Here is a 19,920-nt window from a genome sequence, read left to right on the forward strand (position 1 = left end):
TTTTCATGATTTTTATGTTTTTGAAGTTGTCTCAACCTAATCTAGCCTTTCCAAGGACTAATTTGAAGAGGGATTAAAGTCTAAAATTTTACCCATGTTGAATATGTGTGTATTTTGATGTTTAATGGTAGATTATGCAAATTTGATGTTGGATAAACAACTTTCACTAAGTGATTTTTGATGAAAATGCCTAAAAAGGACTTATTTGTAAAACGTTATAAAATATGTAGTATAAGTGTGATTAAATGAAAAACGTGGGTTGGTATGAGTATGAAAATGGTTTGGCTAAGTTTGTGTATTAAAGAAATTGAACACATTTCATTTTACAAGCCTAGGGGCTAAAGTGTAAAATGTTGAAAAGTTAGGGACAAAAATGTAATTTTTCCATAATATAATTTTTAGGCTAAATTGAATAATTTGATTATTAAATGAGTTAAATTTCTATTATAGATCAAGAAAAACGAGGTTTGGGCCTAGATCGGGGGAAAAACAAGGTGTTTGATAATTAGGTCTATTTCTACTATTTTTGTACTGAGGTAAGTTCATATGTTAATAATTCAACGTTACATTGTATTTATAATGTTTTGATATTTCATGAATTGTATGATTGGCTTTATGGATGTAATTGACAAAGTTTCGACAAGCGAGAAAATCTCGGTGAACCTTAGGAATAGATTAGGATACAAGTGACATGTCACTAGGAACCCAAGTGAATATGTAATTATGTGATTTATGTGTCGCGGGTGCTGGTCTTGTACGTCATACCGGTGGCTAGGTATACTGGCATGTGTTGCGGATACCTGACAGTTTGTGTGAGCAGCATCGTGTAGCTACGTCTTTACTGACAACTTGTGTGAGCAGGCCCGTAGATAGCTCGAGAGCAAGCCTATATATGTTATGAGATTTTTGGTAGCTTTGGCTACATATGTGGCACTTATGTGCAAAGTGTCTGTGTATCCAATAGTATTCCAAGTGGTTCAACGGGTATGTTAAAGATGAGAAAGTATTATGTACGAAAAACTCAAAGGAAATAGATTCGGTATATGATGAACTATTGGTAAGAATGTGATTGAGTAAGTTATGCTCATGAAGTTTTAATGACATTTATGTTGATATATGTTATGTTATTCGTACGACAAATGTATAATTAATGTTGTTTATTATTTGCATATGAACTTACTAAGCTATATAGCTTACCCCATTTCTTTCCCTTATCTTATAATGTCACCAAGCTAGCTCGGGATTGGAGATCGTCGGAGATCCATTCACACTATCAACCATTATTTTGGGTACCAATGAAATGTCAATATTTTGAGTTATGGCATGTATAGGGACTTGGTCATTTTGTTATATGTGCCATTATGATTTGACCAAAAGTATTGGTTTGTAATTGATAAGTGTTTTATTTTGTATAAGGCCTTGAAAGATGGCCTATCTTGGTTAAATGGGTTGTACTTGTGGTATGTTTGTGTTTGGTAAATTATGATGTTAAAGCATATTAGATGTTAGCATGTGGATGTGATGTTAATGCCTTGGTTGTGATTGTTTTGGCTGCTTGTATATGCTTGAATTGATGTTATATGATGTTGTGTAGGTATGAGCATGGAAGGGTGGCAAATGGCTTGGTAAATAGCCTTATTTTTGTCCACACGGGTAGACACACGGGCGTGTGTCCAGGCCGTGTGTGACACATGGCTTGCCCCATGGGTGTGTGTGTATTGGCCGTGTGTCTCCTGCACCTTAATTTTGAGAAACAAAATGTCCAGAATTGACCACACGGGCAGAGACATGGGCGTGTGTCTCAGCCATGTGTGCTACACGGCCTAGAACACGGGCGTGTGTCTTGGCAGTGTGAAACCTGCACCTAATTTGAATTAAATTAATTTACCACATGGCCTAGCACACGGGTGTATAGCACGGCTGTGTGGCATAAGTCAGAGAGCACCCAATCGAACACTGTCTGAAGCACGGGCGTGTCCTAGGGTCACACGGGCGTGTGAGCCCTATTTCTAGCAAAAATTTTCTAAGTTTTATAAAAACTCCCTAAGTTCTTGGTTTAGTCCCGGACCACTACTAAAGCATGTTTTGGGTCTCGTGGGCTCGTATTAGGGACTTTATGATTGAATATGAATGGTTTTAATTTGGACGCAAATTTATGACTCGATTTATATGATTGTTTGTGATGAAAGTTCGGTAATGCCTCGAGTCTATTCCGGCGTTGAATACGGGTAAGGGGTGTTACAATAACTGACTTCTCAGTTGAATGAGAAGACTTGTTATCAATGGTTGGTTCGAAACCGGAGCAAAATCAAGCTTGAAGCTAGAATATCATATTAATTTATTTAATTTAATTTCGTTTCTGCCTATTTCACTATTATTTTGATTTCAATTATTGTTACCTTTATCAGATTTAAACCAATCTTTTTATTTTTGCACAAACCGTCACACATCATAGGCACGACGACGTCTACCTAGACGCGTAACCTGGTTAAAACAAACAACAATTTTAGATATCTCATTGACCCTACTCCTTGCACTATTATTTATTTACTATTTAGGTATAAGGATATTATTTTTGATGGATTCGACAACTATCACTGAACATAATAAATTTTAAATATATTATTTTGAAATTATAATATTCTAATTAAAAATAAAGAAAAATACAGAGTTGTCCACGTGACAATAAAATAAATTGTCCACATGCCAATTAAATAACATGTCCACATCAACTGGGATTTTAGACCTTATAATATATAATATATATACGGTATATATGATTTTAACATCAATTTTAAAATATAAGTTGATATTTTAAAATTTATTTTAAAATGATTTATTTGGATAAATAAAATTCACTCATGTATGAAATGAGAAGTAAACTAGTTACAAAAATACTTTTAATACTTTTTAATATTTAAATAGTAAAATAAATTTATAATTCCAAGTCTAAATTTAAAATATTTGTGGAACCAAGCCCCGGAGAGATCTCATATGAAGTAGACAGATATATTGGAAGAATTTTTTGTAAGGTGAAAAATATTGAATAGCATGATGAATGGTTATCCTTCCCAAATGACTGTCGATGTTGAGAACCGAGCTTTTTCTCAAATCCAACTTGGAATCACAGGCTCAGTCATGAGCTTGTTGCATATCATTAATGCTCATCTACCTCTCTCTTTCACAGCAAAATGTCAATGTTTTGAGTTATTCAATTTTAGTTAGCTGATTTATATTAATATTATATACAACACAATTTTTATACTTCTTCTTTAACTTGTGAGTAATCTGTAAACTTCTACCTCTCAATTTCAGGTCCGCTTTTGGAGATAATGTTTGAGAGTACAGCCGCTAGGGCCCAGGACTAGAAGAGGTTTAACAATTTTTTTTGTGCATTTTTTTTCAGCCTAAGCTTTATTGTAGCAGGAAAATAAAAAGAAAAACATAATTAAAGGGCCCAATTTTATTTTATTTTATTACTAGTTTATGTTTTTATTTTATTGTATTATATTTTATAATTTTTTAAAAGAGCCCTAATTTATTATTTTACTTAAGGTCCAAATATTTCAAGAACGGGTTTGTTCACATTCTCTTATCATAATTTAATTTTTTAGAAATAAATATAACTTAATTTGTAATGAAAGGGTATTTTAGTAATTTCATAACTAAGTTGGTTTTATCACACATGTATGTATGTAGAGATTACAAATTTAAAATATAAGTGTGCTTTTATAAATAACATACAATAAATAATGAAACGTACAGTTTGAAACTAATAATAATACATACATAATATATATATATACAAAATTAAAATAAAAATAGTTAAAATTGTGAGTAAAAGGGAATTTAAATAGGTAAATACATCAAATTAGGAATATTAAATGCACTGACTTGTTTATCATGACATTTCATTTTTCTTAAATTGGTATTGAGTTAACTTATGACATCAACTTAGTCAATGACATTATCAATATATACAAACCATGTGGGTGAAACAATTTGTGCAATAACATTAAAATGTATAAAAATATTAAAATAAAGCTTTGGTTGATGTTATAAAGAGAAGATTTTATAAATGTGGGTGATATTGAGTTAGTGTCACCTATCAATCAAATTGAAATCAATTAGGAAAATTATAGAAATATTCTCTCATAATTAAAATTAGTTATATTCAAATAAAGTATCCATACTATGGTATTGGAATCTACGTCAATGGGATTGGTAAAACTTTAAATTTATCACTCAACTAAAGTTTTATTTTAATGTGTTCTATATGTTTTTATTTTAATATGCATAATTAGTTAATATTGTGCATATTTCATATGTTATTATAATTAGTTAATTTCAAATTATACGTTTCATTATCTATGATAAGTTACATTTGTGTTCTAAAATCTTAGTTTTCTCACTCATAATATTTCTAATTTTATATATATATATATATATATATATATATATATATTTGTAAACATGACGAATTTTTCATTTATATTAAAGATCACGTGTCACATATTTTATTTTCATTAAGTAATTTTTAATTAATAAAATGAAAAAGAAGAAGAAAAGTTCAGAATTGTAAGTTTTAAAACCTTCGCTTTCTATTAACACCGACCTTGATTTCATTTAAAAAAACCAGGGACTTCATTGGTCCATCTTTTACTATAGGGACTTATTTGCTTACTTCTTCACAGTGGAGGGATTTCCATGTCCTTTTCACCAAATCCAAGCTATTGTTTTTTTGTAAAAGGATTAAGAGAAGTCAAACTCGAAGAACTTTTCAAAGTATTGTTCAATTATAGTTAACAATCCCCTCAATAAATTGGTATTATTTTTAGGTTAAATCAAAGTTTTGTCTTTCTACTTTGATGGAAGTTTGAGTATATTTAAAGAGGTCAAAACGAGAGCATCGAACTGTGTATGGCATGTGACCACTTATTAAGAGGAGATGACTATTTGTATATGGTGAAATTTGAACCTTTTACCTTTTATATAGCATCTAAGGACACATATACTTCCACTTGAGCATAATACTAATTTGTTGAGAATTCGTTCGATTCCAACTCTCCATAAAAGAAAAAAAAAATGGAATTGGATTGGATAAAAATGGAATTGGATTGGATGATAAATTATTGTAAATTGAAATGGAAATAAATATGAATATTGAAAATCTCAAAGTCATTTTGTATAGAAAAGGACTGAATCAAGTTTTCCCACAATTCCTGAAAAACAGATATTAGTTGATATGGATTTTGTAATAAGTCAATCATGCATTGATTAGTACTTTAGACTTTTGTTTCGTTTGCATGCAAGTCCCTTGCATATGCATACCTTTTCCCACAAAGTAAACGCATCTAGAACCGCGTTTCGGTTCGCAGCAAAGTTTGAAACTTTAGGTACAATAATAGGTCTGATTATGCTTTCACTTCAATTTTAGTCCTTTTTAACTTTTAATTTTTGAAATTTAATGTTTCTATTTGTTCGATTCAAAATTTGATGTCTAATTGATAACAATGTTAACTAAACTCTTTTAAATCTAAATATATATTATTAATTAGATTTTACTTTTTAAATCAGATTTTTAAAATTTTGAAATGACACAAATTCAAATTTAATGGGAATTTATTAAACTTTAAATTTCAAATCAGATTAGTATAATGATTAAATTTTAAAAATAAAAGTTGAGAATTTGAGGCTCTAGGAATTTTGAGATCTCATGTTCGAGTCTCATATTATATAAATGTGTGAGTTCTCTCCCTAATTTATTTGGGTTAATTAATTAGTTGTGAAGCTAATTTTTCAATATAATATTTATAATAAAAAAATAAAGGGACTAAATTTCAAAAGTTAGAAGAGTACAGCGACTACAAGCATAATTAAACCCATAAAATACAAAGCAGGATGCCACTAGCCAAATTATTTTGGCTATATATACCAAGTCTCAATGCATGGATTATTCACCGCTACCAAAGAAATATCTAATTGATCATATTTTATCTATTTCACTTTGACAGCTGCTGCTTTCTTTCTTTCTAATGGCCTCCACAATTCCCATTGTCACACTACTTATTGTGCTGCTTTCTTGCCATGCTGCCAATGCTCAGCTTTCTCCCAACTTCTATGCAAGCTCTTGCCCCAACCTTCAAACCATCGTCCGGAATGCCATGAGTCGGGCCGTTAACCGAGAGACCCGAATCGGGGCCTCTATTCTCCGTTTGTTTTTCCATGACTGCTTTGTTAACGTAATTATGTTTATTGATTTTGAAGCATCATCAACATTATGATAAATATGTACATTGCTAATAGGACTGATGTGTGGATTATTTTGTGTTTGTATGTGTTATGTTAATGCAGGGTTGTGATGGATCGATACTGCTGGATGACACGGCGACGTTCACGGGCGAAAAGAATGCAGTGCCGAACCGAAACTCGGCTCGAGGTTTCGAAGTGATCGATACCATAAAGACTAATGTGGAGGCTGCTTGCAGGGCTACTGTTTCTTGTGCAGATATATTAGCACTTGCTGCTAGAGATGGTGTTGCCCTGGTTAGTGGTTAATAAGCTCTCCCATGCTGCTTATAGTAGCTATATCCATATGCATGCACTTTTAACAATTTTATATTAAAAAGTAAACTCTTTTACTTTCCAAATTTCGACCATACACTCTACTTCTTTTGCATAACTAAATTATTAAAAAATTCTATCCATAGTTTAGTTGTAAAAAAAAATGAATTCAAATGTGTTTGAATACAATTTTTATTATTTTAAAAATTAAGAAAGATTAAGCTGATTGAATTTTAGTTTAATTGGCATAAATATTATTGTCAATATAAAAGACGTGAATTTGAATATGTTAAAACGTACTATCCTTTATTACGAGTTGAGAGGAACTATAAATAATTTTAAGTACATGTAAAAAAAACTGATATCGCATAAAAAAAAATTATAACCAGTGTCAAACAACATACATTTCCTTAATTATCTTAAATAAAAACTTAGTTTTATATAATATGGTGGCAGCTTGGAGGACCTACATGGCAAGTACCCCTAGGACGGAGAGATGCAAGAACAGCCAGCCAAAGCGCAGCCAACAACCAAATCCCATCACCATTCGCCAACCTCGCAACTCTAACCTCTTCGTTCGCCGCCAAAGGCCTAAGCACACGAGACCTGACCGCCCTATCCGGTGGCCACACGATCGGGCTGGCTCGATGCACCACTTTCCGTGGTCGCATCTACAACGACACTAACATCGATGCGAATTTCGCTGCCACCAGACGGGCCAACTGCCCTGCTTCCGGTGGTGATAACAACTTGGCTCCTCTTGATATACAGACTCCAACTCGGTTCGACAACGATTACTTCCGTAACCTCGTGGCTCGAAGAGGGCTGCTTCACTCGGACCAGGAGCTCTTCAATGGGGGATCACAGGATGCTCTTGTTAGAACCTACAGCAACAATCCTGCTACTTTTTCGGCTGATTTTGCTGCTGCCATGGTGAGGATGGGGAACATTAGTCCTCTTACTGGAACACAAGGGGAGATCAGAAGGAACTGCAGGGTGGTCAACTGATTGTTATGCCCATATCCAATTATCGGTTATTTCAATAAGTTCCATGGAATGAGTTGAAGACTAAATTATAATGGTTAAATTCTGGTATTAGTCCATATACTTTAAGAAAGTTGTGGATTTCATTTGTGTACTCTAATTTGGTTATTTTTAGTTACTGTAATTTTAAAATTTTAAAATTTTAGTCTTTATCAAATGATAATTGTTAAATTTATTAAGTCCTACTATTTTCCTGTTGGAACATTTTTAAATATTTATAGTATTGCAATAACTATAAATGAATGTGAGTAATTAATCAAAAGATAAATATTTTGGTCATTGGTCAAAAGTTATATCATTTAATTTTTGAAAAGAATTATATCTATTCAAACAATATTACTTAAATAGTTATAAAAATTAAATGAATAATTATTATTTTTATTTATTCATAAAGACACCTATTAAAAGTTGTCTCTACGAAGAGACATAAAAATTCCTATAAATAGGAATAATATTTCATTTGGAAACCGCATCAACAAGTTCTAAAAGTTGTTTCTATCCTTCCTTATTTTCTAATATTATTAGATTGTTCTATAAATAGTTACTGCAGAAATTTTTTGTAGAAATTGAGTTTTTTTATTATACATTGCTTAGTGTTTAGTGGACTATTCTTGTCAATGCAAAATGCAAATAGTCATTGGCTTCATTGTATCCTCGAGGTTAATTTGCTTGGAACTCATTTGCACACCGAAGATAGGTGGGGCGAATATAACCTTAATGATAGTGGCTTGATACACGCATTCGAGTCTTGTCCTATTTCTTCTTTTTTTTTATTCGAGTTCCGTTCGTGTGTTCAAGATTTTCCTCACCGGAGATTTATATTAACGTTCCCAAATCTGATGAGACAAATATATTATTATATGTTTAATATCATGTCAGCTTATTATTCTCATATATTACTCGAATATAATGAAGAAAAATTGATCGATGGAGGTGGCTTATATCAACCTTTGAAGACATAAAATCTAAAGGTGACCGAGAAATGAGTCTCTCTTAATCTTTCTCTTTTGTTTTATTTAGAATTGGTCATGTATTTGAATAATTTATAAAAGAATATAAATTTAATTATAGCAAACAATAATAATTTTAAAATTTTAAGTAAATAAAATAAAATTATATAAGTATGATAATTTGTATAGAATATGAGCTAAAAATTAATGCGATACAAAAACAACTAAAATATCACATAATTTACAAACTTGAAATATTTATATTAATAGAAGAAGGAACACGAGTTTGGACTCTGCATTTTTTAGAAAAAAGTAATTAGAGAAGCAACAGCTTTTTGTTCCTCTTATTGTGTTTGTTGGTTAAGGTCATAGATATATATGTTCACTGGATGTTGCTTAAATGGATTCTATTACCCAATTGTTTTTCATGCAAATTTTGTTAACTTTCATATTTTGCTTTTTGTTCCTTTCCTTTTTTTATGATGTTTATCACTGTCGGTCTTCCAGGTTATATGGAATGAAGCCTTATTGCTTCTTACATACTTGACTCGTGAAGCTGAGGTGAGCCTTTTAAATTTCATTCTTTTCATGAACCTCTTTTAAATATATTTGATTGCTTTTCTAGCTATGAGAGTCTTATGATTTCAGGAGATTCAAAAGATTGTAGTCTTCGAAGGTGTATTTGATAAAAAAATTTAGTATAATGGAGGAGGAAAGAAGTTCTGATGGGTGTGGTCATGCAGGTGGTTCATCAGAATTAATTATCGACCTCATTGAACTTGTTTTGACTTGTTTGCTGTTAGAGCAATTATTTTATTTTCCTTTTTATTTTTTTACTTCTGTACATTCGGTTGAATGCTGGATGTGTTCATTTCAACTGAATATTCAACCTTTATTTTAATTTTAATTTTAATTTTATATTTTATATTTTTAGTTGTATTTAAAGCATAATTTCTATCCTTATTCACTGAAAATATTTATGAAAATATATTAATATTGAAATAATAAAAAATATAAAAAAATGGCCTTAGACATGTCTATCCCAACATTTTTAAGGTTGACTTAGACCTGTTTATCTCAACCTATATAAGGTTGCCTTAGGCATGTCTATCCCAACCTTTTAAACGTTGTCTTAGACGGATCTATCCCAACCTTTTTAAAGTCACCTTTGACACATGAGCCAACCCTTTAAAGGGTTTACATATTTATGCTTTATTCCGACATTTTTTTCGTCGTCTAGTTCCACCTATGCCAACATTTTCTAAATGTCGTCTTTGACTAGGTTTTTGCCAACCTTTCAATAAAGATCGGCTTATGTTGAATTATGCCAACACTTTTTCAAAAGCGTTGCAGAACCTATGCCAATTGCACTATAGACGGCATTTTCGGAAGCATCGAGATGACCTATACCAACTTTTTTTGCGTCGTCTTAAGTAAAAAAAAAAAATTGCGATAGACTTGTTTTATTGTAGTGATAAAATTCCTTTTTGAGTTAGTGTTACCCTCAATTGGGTCATTAATTCAATTAGAGAAATTAGTGGAATGTCATTCTATATTTAAAATATTATTATTTGAGGGTGTTTTAGCTTTTTCACTTAAAAAACCAATAAAGATTTATCATTTTCTTCATTAACATCTTCAATTTCAGTTAATCTACTATCTTTGAGTCTCCGATATGCCGCTTTCCACTCGTGACAACTTTTACCTTTCAAAGCACTTCCCAACGAAACTATAGCAATGGGCAAACCTTGCCATTTTCTGATGATTTTAGTTGCCACCTTTCTAATAGCGTCATCAGCAGAGCCATTTAGACTTGCTTTCATTGCAAACAAATTCCAAGCTTCATGGCCATTCAAACAACCCAGTTGTACCACCTTTTGACAATCCATAGCAAGACATACTTGTTGACGGCGTGATGTTAAAAGAACTTTGCAACCTTTATGATCTTCGCCAGTCGGAATTCCGATCTTCTCCTTTAAGTTGATATTTGTCCAAATATCATCAAGGATAATAAGAATCCTCTGTTCCTTCTTCTGTCTCAACCATAGATCTTGCACTGATCTTCTTCCTTGTTCATTCTTCATATTAAAGTCTATGAATTGTGCAATTTGATCTTGAATTACTTGGAATTTTGGCATTTGAGACACAGTTGTAATCACAACTTTATTGAACAAATTCAGCTTTTCGGCTTGATTTCCAACTTCTCGAGCCAAGGTGGTTTTGCCCACACCCCTCCCATCCCCCACAATCCAATCATGCTGATCTTGTCATCTTGTAGGGCTTCAATGATTTGATGGAAAGCAATCATTGAAGATTCCGAAACCACAAATTCCTTAGAGCATAGGAATTCTATGGTGGGAAGGGTACTAGGAGCACGGTAACCGACTCGTCCAGGTTGACCAAATTTGTTGATCTTCTCCAAAAGCTCAGATATATCCAGAGTTTTCTTCATTGCTTTCTTACTTAATCGATATCTCCAACCCCAATTAGGATACCAATTGAGACACCTCTTATTCTGTTGAATTTCCATTTCCAAAGTTTCCACATTCGATAGGATTTCCACTGCCTTCATTTGCAAATCCCGTACATCATCTTCAGTATGTAAAAGCTGCTTTTCAGCAACCTCAGTCTTATGCTGCAGACGAGTTCGTGCCCTTACAAGTTCACCTTTTTTTTCCACAAGCTTTTCAACATTGTCATGAAAGCGGCGGACATAATAGTTAACGTCCCACCGGCTTTACCACATAGTCCGCAACTAGTGTTCCAACGGAGTTAGCAAGAGCAGACTCACAAAATTCACAGCCCATTGTTGACAAGCTCGATTGAAGAATACGATTTTCCAAGTTCAAACACTGTAGCAGATCATAAGTAATTATCTGTTGAAGTTGGCCTGCATGCAGCATGTGAAGAAGCCAAAGTGTCAAGAAGCAGCCCGAGCCATGCATGCAGCTGTAAAAAAAGAGATCAAACTGTTGTACTATTACAGGGTGAAGTATGCATATTGAACCAGAAAAGGTAGACATGCAGCTTGAGACCAATAGACAGAAGCAGAAGCTTACTGATGCTGTCCAATTTCAACTCATTTTGGTTACCTTAAATTCATAGTTTGTAACTTAGTTCTTTTAGAACTTAGTTGGTAAACTTTTTGATGTATTTTAGATGTTGATTGACTGAAAGTTCAGCAAAGCAACTTGTGCAAGCTAGTTTAGCAATTTTCAGTGTTTTAAGTGGTGTTAGGTAAATGTTTAGGTAGCATTTTGACTTGTAATGATCATCTTATGTTTGATATATGTAATGGCAGTTTGCCAATGTCAAATTAATGAAAAATCATCATCTTTTTCATTCAATATCCTCTCCATTTCCTTTACATATTTTCTTTGCTTTTCAATTCTGTTTTTGTTTTGCTTAAAAACTCCAGACCTGATTCTCAAGTTTTCCTCATTCTTCATCCGGATATATTACTCTGTTGTTTAAGATCCAAATTGAAGTTCATATTTCATCTGGATAAAGAGTGTCAAACACCAACATTATCATTAGAAAAAATATTAAAGAAATAAAAAATGTTGAAGATGAACACCTACGTCTTAGACATACCACGCAAGGTGAAAGACAATTCCAAGTATGAAAATTAATCGGCTTTTATTCGATTCAGTCCAGCTGCAGACAAAACACAAAAAGTGAATACTGTGATAAACTTATATCGACAGTAGAATTGATATGATGCAAAACTAAAAATAATTTTATACCATAGAAATTTTGTAAGTATGGTACAGAATTGGTGAGATAAGTAGTAAGAAAGAAGACTTAGTTGAGAAGCTTTTATTACATTTGATTTGTTGCTTATCAATTCATACTAGTTGACAAAATCAAATATATGAGTGTAATGCCATCTAATTTTAAATTAGAAAGATATTTTTAATTACACATAGAGAAATATAATTCTAAAGTTTTTTTAGCTGCCCTTGAAAATGCAAAATTGTAAATTAATATATAGTGATATTGTACTTTGGCCTCAAAAAAAACAAAAATTTTTTAATTTTTTAAAATGATAAAATTATATTTTAACATTTCAAAATTCATAATTAATTTTGATCCTTCCTAAACAAATTTTTAGATTCATGGTTCTAGGGTTTTTACTAAAAAATTAAAAATCCAAAAATAATACAGTAAAAAAAGTAATTACGAAAATGGTAAGTTAGGGTGGTCATGCCAATCTGACAGGCGGCACCACCCTGACAAACAGTACCAAAATAGTAAAAAAAACTGAAAAAAAAAGGGGACATGTTGGTGCAGAGGCGGCACTGTGTTGCCTCTGGCGCAGGCGACCTGTGTCACCGCTTTTAGTGCCGATTTGACCCTCATGCAGAGGGGTTTTTTTTGTTTGGGGACCATAATATATGGTCCCCAAGCTTCATTTTCGCAAAGAAGAAGAAGAAAAGAGAGAAGAAGGAAGAAGAGAAGAAGAAGAAAGAAAAGAAGGAGAGGAGGAGGAGGCCAAGGCTGAGAGAAGAAAAAGAAAAAGAAAAGAGAAGGAGAAGAAGAAAAGGAAGGAAAAGAAGGAAAGAAAAAGGTAATTTTTTTATAAAATTGAGTAATTAATGTTAGTTTAATAACATTTTAGATTTAAATCAGATATAATTTTATTTTATTTCTTTCTAAGGTGTTATTTGGTTAAGAAGAGATATTAAGGTATGTTCGTATTTATTTTATATTTTCATTAAAGTATTAAGCATTTATGTGTAAAGAATATTTTTTGTTATTATTTTATGTAATTTATTTGTTAAGTGTGTGTTTTAGGTTGTTTAAAAGATTTTTTAATTTATTTGACTTATTATAGAATTTTTTTATTTTTTATTTTTTATGTGATTGGGGTTTTAAACTTTTTACAAAAATAGTAAAAATTTAAAAATTAAAAATATATTAATGAAAAAAATACGAGAAGAAATAAAATACTGAAAAAAACTTTATTGGGGAAAGTGGTGGTGACGAGTTTTTGTTAAAATAATATAAAAAATAAAATATGAAAATAGTATAATTAAAAAATAAAATCCGAAAATAAAAAATACGAACAATGTGCCAAAGTCAGTTACTTATTAAATTAATATAAAAAACTTAAATAATACATTTGAAAGATTTTATGCTAAAATAAAATACCAAAAAATATATTTTAAAAATAATATATGAAAAAATATGAATAAAGTGCTAAAATCAAGGTTATTTATTAAAAAATATAAATAATACTTAAATAATACATTTGAAGCATTATGTACTAAAATAATATAAAGAAATAAAATACGAAAATAATATATTTTAAAAATAATATACGAAAATAAAAAATTACGAAGAAAGTATCAAAATCAGGTTATTTAGTAAAAACCCTTAATATAAAGAAACAGTTAATTAATACATTTGAATTTTTTTGCTAAAATAATATAAAAATAAAATAAGAAAATAATATATTTTAAAAAATAATATACTAAAAAATACGAATAAAGTGCTAAAATCAGGGATATTTATTGAAAAATATAAAAATACTGAAATAATACATTTGAAACATTATGTACTAAAATAATATGAAGAAATAAAATACGAAAATAATATATTTTAAAAAATAAGATACAAAAAATACGACAAAAGTGTCAAAATCAGGGTTATTTATTAAATTAGTATAAAAACACTTACATAATATACCTAATACATTTGAAACATTTTTGCTAAAATAATATAAAAAAATAAAATAGGAAAATAATATATTTTAAAAAATAATATACGAAAAAATATGAATAAGGTGCTAAAATCGGGGTTTTTATTAAAAAATATTTAAAACACTTAAATAATATATTTAAAACATTATGTACTAAAATAAAGGTTTTAAAATTAAATAATGCTAAAGTAATATATTTAAAAAAAGATACTAAAAAAAATATGAAAGAGTGTCAAAATCAAGTGTTATTTATTAAATTAATATAAAAAATACTTACATAATACATTTAAAACATTTTGCTAAAATAATATAAAAATAATATACGAAAATATTTTACTTATTATCATTTTAAAATAATAATAATATTTGTATTTAAATTGGATATATTTAATTTTTTAATGTAGTATAGCAAAAGAAAATGTTATCGAAAAAATTGTTTGCTATTTTTTTATAAGTTATTCTAATAAATATTTAAAATCTATCAAACAATAAAATTAATAACTGAAATTTATTTTGAAATTGCAAGCATCGCAATGGCTTCATTGATCAATAAGGAACTTTCTCACATATGTGACACAGTTAATAATACGGTAATATATTGTTATTTGTTACGCAAGGGTTTCATTAGAAAAAGATCTACGTAATTTAAGAAAATAAATTATGTTATTATAACTATTTTTTGTAATTTAACACCGTCGGGACTCGTCTTCGCATATTAAGGCGGGTGAATGGTGTAGGATATTCCCCGGATGCACGACTGATGCCGTACTTAGAGCTAGCTGGATTCGGATCAGCAGCATTGACCCGGACGTTCGATTTGCGGTACGATTTAATATCCGCATTGGTCGAGCGTTGGCGACCGGAGACCCACACTTTTCATTTATCGTGTGGGGAGTGCACAGTTACTCTGGAGGATGTTGCATTGCAGTTTGGGCTCCCAATCGACGGGGATGCCGTCACGGGCGTAAGTGCGATAGCTAAGCCGGCTGCACTTTGTTATAGCCTACTAGGAGCCTCGCCCGGCGATGCTGAGTCTACTTTTTCGGAGTTGAAATTTACATGGCTAAAAGCCAATTTTCAACATTTATCAGATAATGCCACCGAAGAAGAGTTGGTGTGCGCAGCTCGAGCGTACATTATGCATATCATAGGGGGTGTATTGATGCCCAATTCGAACAACAACAAGGTTCATATCCAGTATTTACCTCTGTTAACTGATCTGCGTAGTGTTCGCTCCTATAGTTGGGGTTCCGCAGTTCTGGCAATGTTGTATCGTGAGCTTTGTCGGACGACAAAGCCTAATGCTGTAGACATGGGTGGATGCCTTATATTGTTGCAATCATGGGCTCTTTATCGGATGCCATTCTTGGCATCGGTTAGTCACCAACCATACGTATATCCGCTAGTTAACAGGTGATAAAATTTAACTTGTTAGTAATTGGCAATTTCTTTATAATAATATTATTCTAATGAAACTATATTTACTTGAAAATTATTTTCGTAGATGGAGTATTTATCCGGGTATCGGGAGGTCGTACACTGTCCCGATATATCGTCTGATGATTGAACAACATGCCGGGGAAGGGGTAAGCTATTCAAATATTCGTGACATGTAATTGCTTTTTATATCTTACTCCAACCGTGTTAAATTTTAATCATGGTATTAATCGTGCAGTTTATATGGATGCCATACCGTCGACCAGAAATTGCGGCTATTATACCCTCGTCTGCCTACGTTGATTCTCAGTTGTGGTGCACAAACGCACCAATTATCAGTTTCAATGTAGTCGAGTGGTACCAAAGAGATCGAGTACTATGACAGTTTGGTTGCATCCAGTACATCCCGGATCCGCCAATGCAGGTGGGGGAGGAGGTTCACGGTAAGAACAAGAGAGGGAGACATGGACAGCATTGGGGGGTTATGCACCGGAGATATATTGCGGTGTGGGAGAGTCGGATGGCTCGAAGACCTCAGATGGATATGTCTTCCGATTTGCGCCCATCGTTAGAGTACATACAATGGTACTTTAGTATGGGGAAGCCATATTTACTTGGTGGGCAGTCGACTATAGTCCCCCGCACGTGCAGCGATCTGGGGCATACGAGCCAGTGGCCGATATAGAGCCCGATCCACAGCCAGATGCCGAGCATAACCCACAGCCGGAGCCCGAGGTACAGCCGGAGGCCGAGTCCGAGCGATCGCATTCACATTCGACTGATACTTCTTATCATCCGGATTTGGTAGGCAATGACTATTTTCCGGGCTCGTCATCGCATTCACTTTCCGCTGATACTTCTTATCATCCGGATTTTGCGGGCAATGACAATTTCTCGGGCTCATCGGGGGGCGGATACCATTACAGATTTGATATGTTTGGGTCGTACACACCGCAGCATAGCACCTCTCCCAGCCCATATCCACCGCATTATAGCACTGCCCCCGGCCCGTACCCACTGCAGTACTCCACTCCTACTGGGTTGTATCCACCGCAGCATGGCACTCCTCCCAGCTCAAGTTCATCGATGCCATTCGAGCCATATGATTTTTCTTCTACGTATCAGACACCCTCACCTGCGACTGAAGAGGATGTTGGTCGTCGTGATCACCCACAACGTGAACGTCGACCTCCGCAGAAATATACCCCTAGGACCACACCATCGGACCATCAATTTTAGGGGTTTTTTCGGTTTTGATATTAAAAAGTTTGTATTTTTTGTATATATTTAATTTGGACATTTTTGAACATTAAAACACTAAAACTTGTATCAAACTTAGTCTTGTAATATAAATTGGAACAAACTTTAAATACATTACAACAGTAATCTAATTTGAACATTAATTAAATTGGAAAATACTATTACCGGTATATATAGAGATTTCATAGGCATATGAAATAGATGATACATATTTAGTTATATATGCAAGTTGAGTAAATGTAAACTCAACCAGTACCTTGTTTGTATATGTCAATTTGTTGATTGAGTGTAGGTAATTGGTAAAAATGTTTGGTTATGTGTGCTTCATGAGAATTAAATGATGATTATATTAAGTTTTATTGTGTAATTGACCATGGGATCCATGAAATGGTGAGTTCATGATTAGTTGTAAATGATATTATGATAAATATCATTATCCAAATCCCATACTATAATATAATTTGTTTTTAGTGAATAAGGGTCGGAGCTGTGGAACAGCAAAGCAAGGGTAACTTTAAAGAATAAATTGTACTAATTGGCTAAATAAAAAATTCTAAAAATTTTATGGTAAAAAGATATGTGAGCTTAGTTTCTAGAAAAATTAACGGATCTTAATTTGGAGTTCTGTAGCTCCAGATATAAATAAATTCGTAACTGCAACTCCAAAAAACAGCTTGATAGATTTTTAACAAATAGAGGAATATTTGCAATATAATTTTTTTCATATAAAATAAATACATTACAACATAAGTTCAATTCCTACCTGATCGTGACGATTGTCCGACATGATAGTTTCGCTGCGGGCATTTACTCCGATTATGACTAGCTAACCTGCATAATCCACAACGCTGCATCGTCGGTTTCTCCCTAATGTCCATTTCATTACGGATTCTAGTTGATTGCGGATGACCTCTTGGATTCTGCGTAGCCCTCATGCAGGACAAGTTCGAAAGTTATCGGAGGCACTTCCTATGTAGACAGGTCGGGCAGGACAGGGAATTCGTTTTCCCATACACGTAACGTGCGATTGAGTGTGTACACATCTTCGACAAATTGTTCAACATTAAGGTTCACCTTAGCACACGCTGCAACGACATGCGCACAAGGGTAATGAAGTGTTTGGAATCCCCTACAATCGCATTGTCTATTCCGGAGATCAACTCCGTAGGACCTAGGTGGTAGACCGGGTTGACGACCAATGGTCTCCGTAACTCGAAATGTTTCAAGGCGTCGTGAATATATTTCTACATTCATCAACCTCACCATCCGACGGTTTGCAACCATTGCATCCCTAATATCTTCGACAAATATGTGTCCCGCCTCAATCTGGTTAACTTGTTGCTGACCCATTCTTGGCATCAAGGTAGCCAACCTATATAATGTAGCCGAGAAGACTGTTGAAATCGGAAGGTGTCGTGTTTTCAACAATACAGCGTTGACCCCCTCAACTAAGTTTGTGGTCATTTGACCATAACGAAAGCCCTCGTCAAAACTTTGAGCCCATTGCCACGGCTCCATAGTACCCAACCACTGTCGGAAAGATGTATTTGTTTGACCCTCCATGTCACTCTCAAGTCGAGTCATCCTTTGGCAAAAAATGTGTGGCTCTAGCTCGTACGCTGTATATGTATTAAGAATAGATAAGTTACAGATTTCCTAAAACTTATATTGAAAGGATAAGGCAATCGTTTACCTATTTTCACAAATTGTCTTTTCCAACTGCATTTTATAATCTCTAATAAAGTTAGTCTGCGATGTGACGGATGCGATAACGGATCTCCATGGTACACCGGAACGTCTAATGGCGGCAATTAATCCTTTCCCTCTATCAGAGATAATACAAATATTATCGTTGCTAATAACATACCTCCGCAGGTTGGTAAGGAAGAATTCCCACGATTCCATGTTCTCCTTATCTACAATGGCAAATGCTATCGGGAGCACGTTCCTATTGCCGTCTTGAGCAACCGCAATAAGTAAGATCTGTGTATATTTTCCATATAGCCAGGTCCCATCCACTTGCACAAATGGCTTGCAGTGGGGAAATGCGCGCACACATGGATCAAACGTCCAAAACATCCGATGGAAAATTCGTTTTCCCAACTGTAGTTGGTCATCCGGGCCGTAATAAGGTCGTGTCTGTAACTCAATAACGGTCCCTGGTACGTACTCCCGCATAGCGGCTATCCATCCCTGTAGCTCTTTATACGACGCATCGAAATCCCCATACAATTGCTCCATTGCCATCTGTTTTGCTATCCATGCCTTTCGATATGACACTCGATACTGAAATCGTGCTTGTATTTCGGCAATCGATCAAACTTTAATGGTCGGCATGTCCTTCACCATTGGCATGATACACGTACAGATAGTTTTAGAATCAAGTTTTCGATGATCTTCTGTCATACGTGTTGATGTGCATGTGTGAGGCCTAACAAATTTGAGTATCTCCCACATCTGCAAATTTTGAATAAATGCAGCTCGTACCCGCCAATTGCAGCCTTCCCCCAACTTCCAACACTCCCCAATATATAATGTCGGTTTCGACACTGCAACTTTATAATCTACTGATATATTCATGCTATACCGCTTAATAGTAAATACGCACTCTTCTTTACTTTCGAATCTCTGGCCAACGAATAACTCCTTAGGATCAGAATTTACTGACGGTCGGTGGCGGAAGTATTTCGAGTACTCTGAAACTTCGGCTATATCGCGCGTCGGGTCTATGAGCGACATGTGTGGCCCAGATTATTGTGAATCACAACACGTCGTATCTGGTTCCCGACCGAAGACGCGTTAATGTTTCTATCGTCATTCACGTCTTCATCATCAATATCATCGGGGACATCGTCCACATCGGGATCACTATCACTATCGACTTCTTGATAACAAGGATCACTACTATCGTAACCATCATCACCAACCACATCCATATCGGGTGTAACATTAAGATCGATA

At 33.5% G+C, this 19,920-nt stretch overlaps 1 protein-coding gene across 1 annotated transcript; it reads left to right on the plus strand.

The window, feature by feature from the left end:
* The first annotated feature begins 5,964 nt into the window (after nucleotides 1-5,964).
* On the plus strand, nucleotides 5,965-7,765 carry LOC108451826 (peroxidase P7-like). Its single transcript, XM_017749517.2, has 3 exons — nucleotides 5,965-6,242; nucleotides 6,355-6,546; nucleotides 7,021-7,765. The coding sequence occupies exons 1-3, from the start codon at nucleotides 6,036-6,038 to the stop codon at nucleotides 7,570-7,572; spliced, it is 951 nt and encodes a 316-aa protein (XP_017605006.1). The 5' UTR covers nucleotides 5,965-6,035; the 3' UTR covers nucleotides 7,573-7,765.
* Nucleotides 7,766-19,920: the final 12,155 nt, after the last annotated feature.

Source organism: Gossypium arboreum, chromosome 5 (genome assembly GCF_025698485.1).
Source record: "Gossypium arboreum isolate Shixiya-1 chromosome 5, ASM2569848v2, whole genome shotgun sequence".
NCBI classification, from domain to species: Eukaryota; Viridiplantae; Streptophyta; class Magnoliopsida; order Malvales; family Malvaceae; genus Gossypium; species Gossypium arboreum.

What these genes read in the sequence shown, in the direction of transcription:
- LOC108451826 (XM_017749517.2), top strand. Translation starts at nt 6,036, where the DNA reads ATGGCCTCCACAATTCCCATTGTCACACTACTTATTGTGCTGCTTTCT. An exon ending in TCCATGACTGCTTTGTTAAC is followed by an intron (nt 6,243 to 6,354) that starts GTAATTATGTTT and finishes ATGTTAATGCAG; the next exon opens with GGTTGTGATGGATCGATACT. An exon ending in CTAGAGATGGTGTTGCCCTG is followed by an intron (nt 6,547 to 7,020) that starts GTTAGTGGTTAA and finishes ATATGGTGGCAG; the next exon opens with CTTGGAGGACCTACATGGCA.